Source organism: Melanerpes formicivorus, unplaced genomic scaffold (genome assembly GCF_026170545.1).
Source record: "Melanerpes formicivorus ecotype bairdi unplaced genomic scaffold, bMelFor1.0.p_v2 SCAF_38, whole genome shotgun sequence".
NCBI classification, from domain to species: Eukaryota; Metazoa; Chordata; class Aves; order Piciformes; family Picidae; genus Melanerpes; species Melanerpes formicivorus.
The window spans coordinates 530,560-543,658 of record NW_027142390.1 but is presented as its reverse complement, the minus strand read 5'-3'; the positions used below and the strand labels follow the sequence as shown (position 1 = coordinate 543,658).

At 58.0% G+C, this 13,099-nt stretch overlaps 1 protein-coding gene across 1 annotated transcript in view; it reads right to left on the bottom strand.

Annotated features, from left to right (window-relative positions):
- PLXND1 (plexin D1) overlaps positions 1–10,469 on the bottom strand; it is a 68,731-nt gene extending 58,262 nt beyond the window's left edge. The window contains exon 1 of the mRNA XM_068157726.1: positions 9,106–10,469. Coding sequence (XP_068013827.1) covers positions 9,106–10,419 — 1,314 coding nt within the window. The 5' untranslated portion in view covers positions 10,420–10,469. The remainder of the gene's footprint in view (positions 1–9,105) is intronic.
- Positions 10,470–13,099: the final 2,630 nt, after the last annotated feature.

The following is a 13,099-nucleotide window of genomic DNA, read 5'->3' as shown; positions in this document are numbered from 1 at the left end:
TACATCTGAGCAGCAGCCGCCACATTCACCTCCCTCGCGGCCGCAGACCTCAAATCACCGGAGGCAAGGTTTGAAATGCCAGGAGATGCTGTTAGTGCCACATCTCAGCTCAGAGGGTGAAGCCCAAGCTCTAACTGCTCCAGCCCCAGCAGCCCAGGCAGAGCTCATGTTCAGCTGCTGCCCACAAGGACCTGTCTCAGAGGGAAGATGCAGGCAAGTGGAAAGTCTAGAACAGGGCCAGGGAAGAGCTGGGTTGCAGGCAAAGCCAGGCAGTGCGCTGAGGTGAGGCCAACACCCAACAATGGCTTCAACAAACATCATCTTCCTGCAGCCATCCATCTCCTGCTGCGCTACTGCAGGTGCAGAAGGAAAGGGCAGGGGGCGTCTACAACCTTCCTTGGGGTGTTAGGGAAGATGTAAGAGCTTTGAGGAGTCCCCAGAGGCTCCAGCAGTGGCACTGAAGTTGGACAGGTGGTCACCTCCTTGTTCTCCTCGGCTACCTCCTCCAGCAGGAACTGGCTGGGCATCACTCCATCAGCCCTGGTCACCTATCAGCCCTGGCACATTGACCCTGAAGTTGAAGAAAGGCAAAGCTGAGGGCAATGCTGGGAGGACAATGCTTTGCACAGCCTTCCCCCAAAACACCATGCCCCCAAGCTCAGGCAGCCCTGGCATGGGTCCCCCATCTCTGCTCCACATAAGCCAGGGCCTGGCGCACATAGCACTTGGCCCCGCAGGGAGCTGGGCAGCACGTGTGATGGCACGGGGAGCTGCTCAAAGCAGAGAAGTATGAAGAACTAGCAGCCCTTTAACTGCAATTGCACATCCTTCACACCACCAGGATGACTGGTCAGGCTTATTATGTTAGCCTTCATCCTGCATTAAATACAATACTTCAGCTTATACAATCAAATCCCCCAGGAGTGGGCAGGCAGAGGGATTAGCCAACAGCAGGCTCCAGAGGGGCAGACACAGCCAGCACAGCCCTGCTTCAGCAGCAGTTTGCACGTCCTTTAAATTCACCCTGCTTGGAACCCTGGCTCCTCTGCACTGCTCCCCGGGGGCCAGGAGGGGACCAGCACGGGTGCCTCATCCCAGGGCCACCCCGCACTGTGCTGAAGGCCAAAGTAGCTGGGAGCTGCCTGGAGTAGGACTCCTGGCTCGTTCCGGCTGTACTCCCCCAGCTGCTCTTTCCTGGGGACAGCCCCCACTGCACCCCTCAAGCTGTGTGTCTCATTTCTCCTCGGTTTTGGCTTCAGCTGCCAAGCTCGAGCCATCCAAACCTCCTCCCGCAGGAGCAGTCCTGGGTGGACCCTGAGCTTGGCTCCTCCGCCTTCAGGGGTTGTTTTCCACTATAGCTGCGACCAACCCTTAGCACTTCCCGTGCCCAGAGCACCGCGCCCTCGCTGCGGGGCTGGACTAAGCGCCCATTAAGGTACCAACCTCCCAGCTGACGCCACACTCCCTGCCTTGTGTCACTCCAAATCTGCTTCATTTAGCAACAGTTTGCAGTAAATGTTTTCCTGTATTTTCTTCATTAGTTCTGCTGAACCAATTAAGCTTTGTGATAATTAGCAGAACTCTGCTCTTCCTTGGTGCCTCTTCAGTGAAACCTGCCTCTGCCCACGCTGCCGTGCCACAGAGGGTACCAGCGTGCTCCTTGCCTGCAGGGACACAACACTGCAGCTCCCTCCCAACGCTGCACATCCTTCTTCAGCAATTTATTTGACGGTGGCCAAGTGATCCTTCTGCAGCTGGGGAGCCTCAGTGCACAGAGGTGGCCTGAGGCTGTCCTGGCAGGGAGCGCCCAGGAGGGGCGTGCAGGATCACTCACCCCAGCCTCTGCTGCGGCTCATCCCCCGGACACACAGGGAAGAATTCATCTGATCAGTTCCTCCCCAGACACAGATCTGTTTCCTTGAGCCACCTTTCCTGACCTGCCACACTGACTGCCAAAAGGGTGACCTAAGCGCACTCCCTGTGTGAGCCAGCTCCGAGTCTTGGGTCCACTGCTCTCCGAGGAGCCACACACCAGAGCCCGGTGCCTCTCTGCTGCCTGCAGTTAACATCTGGATCTGAGACCTGCTGTAGGGTGACAGGGACTCAGGAGTCAGCCAGCCCTGGAACCTGCTGCTTGCTGTTGCCCAGCTCCCCTCTGCAGCCAGGGCTGGCATTACACTGTGCCTAGATCCTCCCAAAAGATTGCACAGATGTTTCTGGGACTTGCCAGGTTCACAGTGGCCCCTTCAGATCAGGGGATCCACCAGAGGTGGCTTTTGGTCTCAGCAGCTCACAACCCACAAAGTGCTGGCATTGGTCAGCAGAGGGATGAGAATCTGCCAGGGGCTCCCCTCCAGCAGCAGCACTGTGGAGCAGACTCATTCCTTCAACAGAGGTGAGAGAGGAGCAGGAAGGCAGCCTCCACAGTTCCTCCCCATAACAGCAGTGTCTCTCTGCAAAACCCAGACTTGCAGGTAATTTTGCTTCTAGGTTGGGATTAAAAGATTTGTGCTCTGGTGCCACTGGCAACACCAACTGCAGAAATCTTGCCAGAGCAAGAGCCCTCCAACAGTTCATGTCCAGAACAGGGGCAGCCTTGTTCCAGCAGCTGGTCCTGCCCGGCCCAACTGCTGCTCCCCAGCACCAGCTGCCCTGCGCTGTCTGTGTTGCTGGCAGGGTAGCCAGCACGGGTTTGGGCACTGCAGATCCAAACATGACCCTGCTGCTGCACTGAGGCCTGACATTTGAACAGGGGTTTGTGCCCTGGGCTTGACCAGCCCCCCCATCTCTCTCTATGACTTGCAGTGCCCCTGGCCACTACTCATCCATATGGCAACAAACTTTGAAAAATCAGAAATGAAATGGCAAATCCCTTCATTTCCAGCCACTGGAACCCTGTGGCCAATCTGGCACCTGCTGGGCTCCCAGGGATCAGGGTCCCATTCACACATGGGACCCAGAGATCTGCCCTGGGAAACACCCAGGAGTACAGGAACAGAAATGTTTGAAAACCCTTGAATGAAGGCACTGCTGTTGAGATACGACCACTGCCTCTGTACCATCCTATGAGCATGTCTCCAGAGTGCTCCAGCATCCCCCTGGATGTGATGCACCTTCCACATGAAACACTGGGCTTGGCAAAAATGACCCTTTTCCTGCTTTCCACCTGCACCATGATTTAGTTACTGTAGGTCTGATGAGCTCAATGAGTCACAGTTAGCCTGGCCAACTAACTACCAAGAATAACTTTGGGCAGCTGTGGTCACAGCTCTCCAGAAGTCCAAGGGAGTGGCTCTGACCCCCTCTGCAAAAGGACCTGGTGCCATCTGTCCCAGCTGGGCAGCACCAGGAGCTGGCAGACACCTGGCCACAGCCCAGAGCCACTTGCAGTTCTCTCACTAAAGCAGCACAACTTCTGGTTACCATCACAGAAACTTCTGCCACTTCCACCCAACTCCCCTTTGCAGTCTGGGATCTGTTTGAGCTTGAGCTGCAAAGCAGGGATGAGCCCTGGCAAGCACATTCCCACCACCCACCTTCAGCTCAGGCACCAACCTGCTCCCCAGCAGCCCACCCTGCTCCCTAAGCCCCTGGGCACAGGCAGCCCCCGGAACCCAGCCTGCCCTGGCAGGGAGGGCCAAATTCACACGGCTCCTGCTCCCTGCTCCCAGCTGCTGGCACTGTGAGCCCAGGGTCCTGTTTCCTCAGCAATCCCAAGGGAGGGCCCCCAGTGCTGGCCACGACTTGCTAACAGCTGCTGAGAGATGGGCAGGTACCAGACCACTGCGAAGCTCAGGCTGCGACCTGAACTCCTCATCCAGGGCATCCCAGGCCCTGCCAGCCTCTGGGACCACACTTGAGAGGTGACCCTGCCCACAATGGGGAGGTTGGAGCAGATGATCTCTAAGATCCCTCCCAACCTAAGCCATCCTACAATGCCATGACACCAACACTTAAAAGCAAACCAGGTCCTGGTGACACCGTGGCATGGTGCAGCTCTGGCACGGGGCACTGGCACCTCCCAGGGCGTGCCAGCAGCTCCAGACAGGGCCCAGGCTGTGAAGTACAACCATTAATTCTGCTACAAGAACTCCTGCCTCATCTTCAGAGTACAAATTAAGTGTAAGTTCCCAGCTTCCTTTCTGTGGCTAATCCTCTGGATTTCTGTGAGCAGAGGCAAGGCTGGAGCCCATTTCTGTGATTTATTTTCGTGTTTGGGAGCTCTGAATTAGCACAGACCAGCACTTCAAAGCAACTCAGCTCCTATAAACCCAGTCCCACGGAGCTGCCACAGTATGTTTGGACAGTCAGTAGATGCTTTGTCATATTCCCACGTGTACATGAGGGGTTTTTTGCTTTGGGAACATTTCCTGACTGGTCTCAAACCACATTTCCATGCCCAGGCACACATCTATGCTGAGACTGTTTGTACAGCCTACCCAAGGAGCTTGTTTTATTTAACAACCCATTACAGCAAAGCTCACTGGTGGGTATCTCCCATCCTTGCACCACAGAATGCTCACTGAGCTTGCATGATCTGACACAAAGCCACAAGGGCCAGAAAGTTGAGAATTAATGCTGAAACACATCATTATCCCATGCTGCCCTGCCTTTGCTCTCCAGCAGAGGAACCAAACTGGATTCTCAGCCTTTTTTGAGTTGTGGACCTCAAATATTTCCCAGGAGAGATGCAGATCCCTGGCTAGCACAGCTAAGTCTAATGAACAGAGCTTGCTTTCCCTCCTTGCCTCTCTGGAGGCTTCAGGACAGCGTGGGGCTCGGCATGGAAACCACAGAAGAGAAGGAGTCTGGCGCAGCCAGGAGTGTGGGCTGGGGTCACCAGCTCAGCTTCTCCTCAAATGAGCTCTCTCCTCATGCCATGTGCTTGATTTCATGTTAAATTCAGATCCCCATTAGCCACCAGTGGACACCCAGAGCAGGAAGGTTTGCAGAGACCCCCTGGAGATGCACTTTCTCTCACCCTTATGCTGCAGCCACAAGGACAGGGCTGAGGCTGCCCAGGAGCCATCTCATTTCCCTGCCCAAAAATGAGCTCCAGCCTGGAGCAGCTCTAAGGTGCCCAGACCTGTCCCCTGACCCAAACACCAGACTAAGAGACAGGGCAGTGGCAAGAGGATGACCAAGGGCTTCACTCCACTGGTAGTGCTACAGCAGGGTCACTGTATCTTTGTTCCTACCCCTCTAACCACGTGGGAAGGCTCTGGGACCTCTTGCATAGCCAACAGAAAGCCAGGTCAGGAAGGGTCCTGTCCACTCTGCTCTCACAAGGGCTGTGGTGTACCACAGCTTCACTGTGCTCCAGCCACACAGTCAGTATGACTAGCAAACCTACCACACCATGGTCCTGCTGGGGCAGAGCAGCTCCAACATGAGGCAAGCCGACATAGTGTCTCAGGGTAACCTTTGTCAGCACATTGCTGCCACAGAGAGCTCACACTCCCCTCCTCTCCTGGGGGCTCAGCTCCAAATTCCACCCAAGCTCTGAGTGGGCAAGAGCAGCACCAGCTCATTTTATCTACATGCGTTACAAAGCCAGCCCAGGATCTGACACCAAACTCATTATAAGAAGCTATTTCTGCTGAGGGAAAGCAATCCTAGAGCTCACCCACTCACTCTTGGTACAAGAACCCAATCAAACTAAATCCTTCCCTAATACATCCTCCTTCTCCTAAGCCCCTGCTGTGAATTCACCTCCTCAGCAAGTCACTTTTCAGCTGCATGCACTGAGACCCACCAGCAGGCCTCTGCTCCTGGCCAGCACTATCCTCCTCTGCCTATTCCATGGCTTACAGACCCATTAGGTGCATGCTTCATTCTTAGAGGCACACACAGGTTTGGCTTGTAAGAGACCTTTGAAGCATATCCAGTCCAACCTCCTTGCAGGGACATCTACCTCTTTGTCCTGCTGAGTGAAGAGGAGCTTGGTCAGCACCTAGCACCCAGCCAAGGTCAATCCACCACAACTCCACAATACTGTGCTGGACTTGAGTATAAAGAACCCAAGCAACAGCTTGGAGGTTCTCTAAGGTCCAGGGAGCCCTTCACAGAACCAGTTCCAAACTAGTGCTTCCATCAAAGCAGCAGGCCCATTCCCACACCAAGCTGGTGACTCCACTTGCCCTGTGGTGGGGACACAGGCTCAGCAGCCAGCCAGGCTCCTCTGTCAGCTGATGGAGATCCAGTGCCTCTGGCCCACCTGCCTCACTCTCCTTGCTCAGGCTCCTCATCACAGTGCTGAGGGGTAGGAAGCCTGGCCCCTCGCTGTGGAGTGCTGCCGCAGCGGTGCCACAGGGCCAGTGGGCATGGCCAGCACCAGGGGCGCTCCGCAAGCCCTTTGGTGGCTGAGTGCTGTGGCTCCTGGCTGAGTGGCAGCTGAGTGCTGCAAGAGAGCAGCATTCAATTAAAGAGAAGAGCACACAAGGGGGCAATGATTTTCCTTTCACACCGCATTATGCCCAGCAGCCTGCGCTCCGTGTTCCCAACGAGCCTCCACTCCGCGCGGAACGGATCAGGCCAGCGTTAGCTCTTCACGTTTCCTTCCAGGAGGAGCTTTAGACCCAGCCACTAATGAACCACTATTTCCATAATGCCAGAGCCCCTGCCAGTGGTGCAAAGGCAAGAACAAACCTAGAGACCCACTGGAGAAGTGGAGCTTGTAATGTGGAGACAGCTAGATGCCATCTGCTCTGCCAAACCAGCTCCTGCTTTAATACATCTTCCTGCTGAGTTCCCAGAGCTGGGACAAAAAAACTACTGGAGTATCTCCTTGTCTTGAAGGTGGAAACTGATGCTGGGCTTTAGCAGCACAAAGAAACACAACATCACAACTCTTCTCTCGACACTGCCACTCTGGGACTGGAAAACGAAAACAGCTTGTTAACTTGTTGGCAGTTCTAATGATTAAGTAAAAGGCAAAATCAAAAGCAATGAAAAGTTCTCCTCCTGAGTGGCAGGAAGCTTCCCAGCAGGCTGGTCAGCGGTGGCAGAGGAACACACTTTGAGCAAACAGGAGGCACAGAAATATTAGGCACGAACAAATATTAATGGCTTGCTTAATCCATCTCCTGCTGCACCTGACATCAAAGGGGCTCAAAGCAGCTCTACAAATGCAGTCTCATGCTCATGCTAGGTTTCTGAGGAACAGTAACAAACACAGGAGTAAGCTGCAAACCACTGAGACACCCTGGGTGAAGAGACTGGTTCAAGAGACAGTGTCAGTGGGACTAAGCCCTGGTTTCCCCCCCCCCCCCAACCTGTGCTGCCACCACCCATGCTGTTGCCTCCACGCAAAACATTTTCCCACAGCCCAAGTTCATCACACTGGTAGCTGTGGAGCGGTTCTATGGACTCTAAAGGACTGGCAAGACTTGGGGCTGCCCAGCTTGCTCCTCTGCACCTCACAGCCCTTATCACTCACCCCTTCAGAACACAGCCGCCCTTCACAGACCACCGTGGTGGCATCAGCTGACAATGTGGCCCTAGCAGCCTCCCCTAACTCCCCATGGGGAGCAGCTAGGGAGGGGGGCTGTAGCCAAGAGCAGGCATTACGGCAGGACAGACCCAGAGACAGTGAAGTGTCACTCCTGCGCTGGCTCTCCCTGGAGCCACCAGGGCATCAGCTGCCTAAATACCTCACTGCATACAGCACTTGGCATCTTCAGCACTAACAGAGTAGTGCCAGTCAGGGGCATTCTCTTTAGTGAACCAAAGCCAGAGAATCCAGCATCTTTCCTGCAGTCCTGAGCCCTGAAGAAGCTCAAGGGAAGCAGGTGTCCTTCCACCCCTGGCTTCCAGTTTCAGTGAGGCTGTCAATTCTGCACTCACCCTCGAGAAGTCCCAGACCCAACACCTCCTCTCGACCTGCCTGGCACAGCCATCCAACCCTGCCAGGATCCAGGGGCTGCCTCACAGGGATGCTGAGATCAGCCACAGCCTGCAAGAGCTGCCCATCCTGTCAACAGGATTCCTAACTCCCAGTGACTGCTTCGAGAGCTGTGACTGTGCCAAGGCTCCAGGACTGGGTTCCCAGCATTTAATGCACGAAATCTTTGTGGAATTAACTCAAAAGCCAGGACAACTACCAGAGTTCCTGGCTGTCAGGCAGCTTGTTGTGCTCTGCCACCAGGGAAAAACTATTCAGCTTGGGCAGAGCAGGTCTAGGAGCCAGTGCATTAAGACCACATCTCCTAAGGCAGCGTGGATGCCACACCAGACTCGCGGGTTTCCATGGGAGACCTTTCTCTCTCTGCCACGGGCACTGCACGGGTAAGCCCAAGCCCGCACACTCTGTCTCGCCTTTGAGAGCAAACAGATGTTTTTACGATCTCTGACGGCTCTGAGTTATGCATCCTTCCCAGAGGAGGGGAAAAATGCAGAGTTACAGCAGCCCTTTTTTCTCTTTTTCCCAAGCACTGCATATCTTTAGTGGAAGGGAAAGAGGCAGCTTGATTGGTATCACTTTCACAGCCTCTCACTAACAAATCTTGACAGTGGCAAACTTCTACCAAGAGCCACAAGGCAGCCTGGGTGCAGGTCCCGTGGCACGGCTGGGGGCCGCTGGACGGGATGGGCCCACGGAAGTGACCGGCGGGACGGGCGATGTTCACCGGGCACGCCCCGTGAGCAGGGTCAGACCGAGTAACAGCGGCTCGCTCGCATCGGGGAATGGGAATAACGGCGTTCCCCCGGCAGAAGGGAAGGTGCCCCCGGGTGGGCTCCTCCCTCAACACACATTCGCTGTTCGAGACGAGCCCACCACAGCTGGGTTTGATAGCGTGCGCCGGGGGGACCTGGCACCCACAAACGGGACCGGCACGCGGCAGGAGGAGAGCGGAGCTTGCGGACGGCAGGGAGCGGAGTGCGGTGCGCACCGGCCCGTGGGAGGCGGCGGCAGCGGTGGACAGACCGGGGCTCTTGCTGGTCGCCTGCCACGGGCTCCCGGCGCCCGTCCCGGGACTACCCAGCCCGCCTCCCCGGCCCGCTCCAGGATGTCTCATACCCGCTGCCCCTACCCGTCCCATCCCGGCACACTCTGTCCCCACTCTGCCTGCCCGTCCCCGGCAGGTGCCCGCCCCTCGGCCGTACCTGTATGTTCCTCTTCTCGCAGGCCGGCCCGGTGCCCTGCACCACGCTGTCCAGCACGGTGACCATGCCGGCGGCCGGGCTGACGAAGCAGGAGTTGCGGGCGGCCCGGATCGTCTCCTCGATCTCGGCGAAGCGGAAGACGCAGAGCGCAGACTGCGGCCGCCCCCCGCCGCCGGCGGTCCCGGCCCGCTCGAACACGCCGAAAAGCAGGTCCTCGGGAGGCGGTGGGTCCGGGCCAGGGTCGGCGGGGCCGCGCCAGACCGCCCTCGCCGGGAAGACAGAGACGAGGCGGGTGAAAGCGTCGGCGGGGCCGCCGCAGCGAAGCCCCAGCTGGATGTAGGACTCGGTCAGCTTCTTGGTCTCGCCGCTGCCGTTGAGCGTGGCCTCGGCCGGCTCGCCCAGGCAGATGCGGGCCAGCAGGCTGTGCGAGGGGCTCTCCTTGTCGCCCGCATTGGCCTCGCTGTTGAGCGCCAGGTAGGCGTAGGGGCGGCGGGCGGGCGGCGTGGCCCCGCGCTGCAGGAAGGCGCGGACGAAGCTAAGCTTGTGCCGCGCCTTGGCACCCTGCTTGATCTTGAAGATGTTGTCGTCGGAGGGGTTGATGTCGAAGGTGAAAAGCTTGGCCAGGTCGCCGCGGGCGTTGAGGGCGCGGATGGCGATCTCGGGCGTGTTCTCGAAGCGGTGGTCCTCCAGGCTGCGGTTGCGGGGGAAGAAGGGGCTGCCGAAGCCAGTGTAGGTGGCGGCCACCAGCAGCCGCGCCCCGCCGCCGCCGCGGCGCAGCACCAGCCCCACGGTGGAGGCGTTGGGGTGGTTCGCCGCCACGTTCAGCATGCTGGGGAAGACGGTGACCGGGTCGCTGCCTCCCGGCGGGAAGCGCACGGCCACAGCCGAGATGTTGGCCATGCTGCGCAGCTGACAGAGACCCTGGTAGATTGAGCCGCAGACGACGAGGACGCCCTGCTCGGGGTCGGGCTGCAGAATCTTGTTGTAGTTGTTGGTGAGCACCTTGGGGTGCTCGCAGGAGGCCTGTGGCAGCTGCGGAGCGTGGCAGAGAGGGCTGTCAAGCACCGGCCCCACCGCCGCCTCCGCCTCCAGCGCCAGCTCGCCCCCCGACAGCTGGAAGAGGCGGTTGACGGCCGCGAGGTAGACGCGGGAGCCGGGTCCGTCCAGGGCGAAGTTGTTGGTAAGGGTGGGCGAGAGGAACTTGCGCTGCACCTCCAGGCCGGCGGCGCGGCCGGGCAGCAGCAGCAGCAGCAGGAGCAGCAGCGGTAACAGCGCGGGGGGCCGCGGCTCAGCGCCCACCGATACCGGAGCCATCCCGCCGCCCGTGCCGCCGCGCCGCAGAGTGCATGAGCCGAGCGGCGGGAGGGGCCGGGCCGGGGCCGCTTCCTGCAGAGTAGCTCCCGCCGCTGCGCGACGCCCGCGGGAAGTGGCGGCCGCGGCGGAGCGAGGTGGGGGGGGTGGGGGGTGGCGGCGGCGGCGGGGCGAGCTCACGGCCGCGCCTTCCGCCCGCCCCCCGCCCCGCCCTCCCGGCCGTACCCTCGGGGCTCGGTGCGGACCCTGCGTGGGGCTCGGAAGTTACCGGTGTGTTCCCGCGCCGCCGGCCGCGCACCGGGCAGGGCGGCGGCTCCCCGACCGCGGGAGCGGCTCGTCCCGGCTCTCTGCCGGCCTCCCCGCTGGTTCCTGCGCGTTGTCGAGCACTACGGGCCGTGGAGGGAGGCGGGGGAAGGAGCGCGTTTCCCGGCACGGCGAACCGGCACGGACTGACCTCTTCTAGCCCCCCGCAGCAGCCCCCTCTTCCCGACCGCGCCCCGTGAGCCGCCCCCGGGGCAGGCAGGACGCGGAGCTGACACACGTGCCAGACATGTAACGGGGGAGGTATCCCCTGGGATGTCGCCCTACAGCCCCCGCAGCATGAAGGACTACTGGGCCTTCCCGAGGAGAGGGGTATCAAGGGAGCCAGCGCGGCTGCGGAGCACCTACAGCCGTGGGCAGCCCCCTGGGGACAGGGCGGGGGCGAGGCGCGGACCCGAAGCAGCTCTGCTCGCACGGTTTGCCAGCAGCCAAGCTCGGAGCGGGACCGCGCATCTCCTCTGCCCTCCAATGGGCTCTTGCTTAACTGGAGATAAAAGCAGCTCAGGGAAGCAGCGACGCGGTTCCCAAATTCCTCTCACGGGGATCCACAGTCTCCGAGCCTCCCTCGTGAGCGTGGGAACAGCCTTGGGCTCCATCGGCGTGGGTGAAGGTGCCCCTCGCACCTTCTGCCCCTCCCTCTGGCTACGGGTGTGTGGCCTTCCCCCTCTGCAGGGAGGGGAAGGCTTCAAGGTGCAGGGGCACTGGGTGAGTGCACAGGAAAAGCTAGGAGCTGATCTGGGACAGGGCACCATGCTCACCAGCTGCCACCCCTCGTGACACCAGGCACAGAAGCTAAAGGCACACCCAGGAAAGACCCAACTGATTGGGTGGCACTTCCAGGTGCCCATGCAAGAGGGGGCATTGCTGGGTGCGCTCCAGCACACAGCAGCCACCCCAGTCGTGCTGGTGTGTGGAGGCTGAGACAAAGCTGTGACCGAGCTGACAACCCAGTGGAGCAGCAGGGAGTGGGCATGGCCTCTGTGCCCCCAGCACAACTTTCACCAAGAGCAGAGCCTTTGCCAGAGCACCCACACAGGCTTGGTCCCACTGGAGCTACAGCAGCATGATGGCACAGGTCACCTTGTAAGGTTGTGCATGGCCACACTGTGCCAGCCACCAACCTTTAAAGCCAGGATGGAAAAGCGAGGGTGGTTGGCCACGACTGCCTGGAAATGCACCACAGGCAGCCCCCTGGGAAGCTGTCACCCCTCACCCTGTCCCCAAGCTGAGCCTTGCTGCCATGTCCTCCTCAGGGCACATTTCTCACTTGTACAAAACATGTTAGCGAGGCTGAGGAGGATTCTCTGTGACTTCTGTTCTGGAGAGGAAAATCCTCCCTTGTTGTCTAATCTCATTTCTACACCTGCCAATTTCCCTCTCCCCCTTCCTGTCCTCCTTACCCTCTTCAGAGCACTAATTAATACACAACTGCCTTGACCACGCCACGGCCACTGAAAATGTGCACTGAATTAAATGCTGTGCTTCCCTGCTATCTCACTCTTTGTCTCTGCTAATCATATCCTTAATTAATAGACTTATTAGCTGTTTTTAAGTGTGGGGCTCCGGGTTGTTTGGTCTTTTTGAAACTACAAGTTAGCAATTTCTAAATGTGATCATGTCTCTAATTGCATAGAAATAAAACCCCATGATCCCAAACCCTTAATCTGCCTATTTTAGGATTTCTTATGGCTGCTTACCCTGATAGTAGAACATCTTCCATGTGAAATCAGCCTTTTAAGGCATATCAAATTGTGTTCCAGATTATAGTCAGTTAGGGGGAAAAAAATAGGCCAAAGAAGACTGAGAAATGTGTGACTTACCCAAAGGTATCCAGCACTGGCTGTGTCAGGAGAATCCCCAGGGAGCTCCGACTCCCCTCTCCTTCCTCCAGCAGTTACCTGCAGTGATACAATTAAAGACAAAATATTTGTGGTATTGAAGGATTATTTGACAAATATTCACTGTGGCTGTTAGGCAACAGTCCCTTGGTAAGATGCTTTGAGGGGAATGTTTTCCAGCAATGGTTTCCCACCCCTATTATCTGGGCTGCTAGAAGCCCCAGTGAGTATTTCAGGGTAATGCTCCTAAGGGAGCAGCAGAGGTTTTGCAGTCTCTCCTACATAGATCTCACCATTGTATTTTTGCTCAGGAAGACAGAAAAGGTCAAAATTAAACCACATGCCTCTTGCCATAGGCCATCACCCCCTCCAGAGCCCCTTCCTGCGTGAGCCCTGCGCAGGTCCAGCGGCAGCAGCCTCTCCGCCCTGGCGGTGGGGAGGGGGCTGTGCAGGAGGACTCAGCAGCCCTTTAATTATTCATAAAGATATTTACACGAGAGCAGCTTCCCTTTAGGCAAACACGA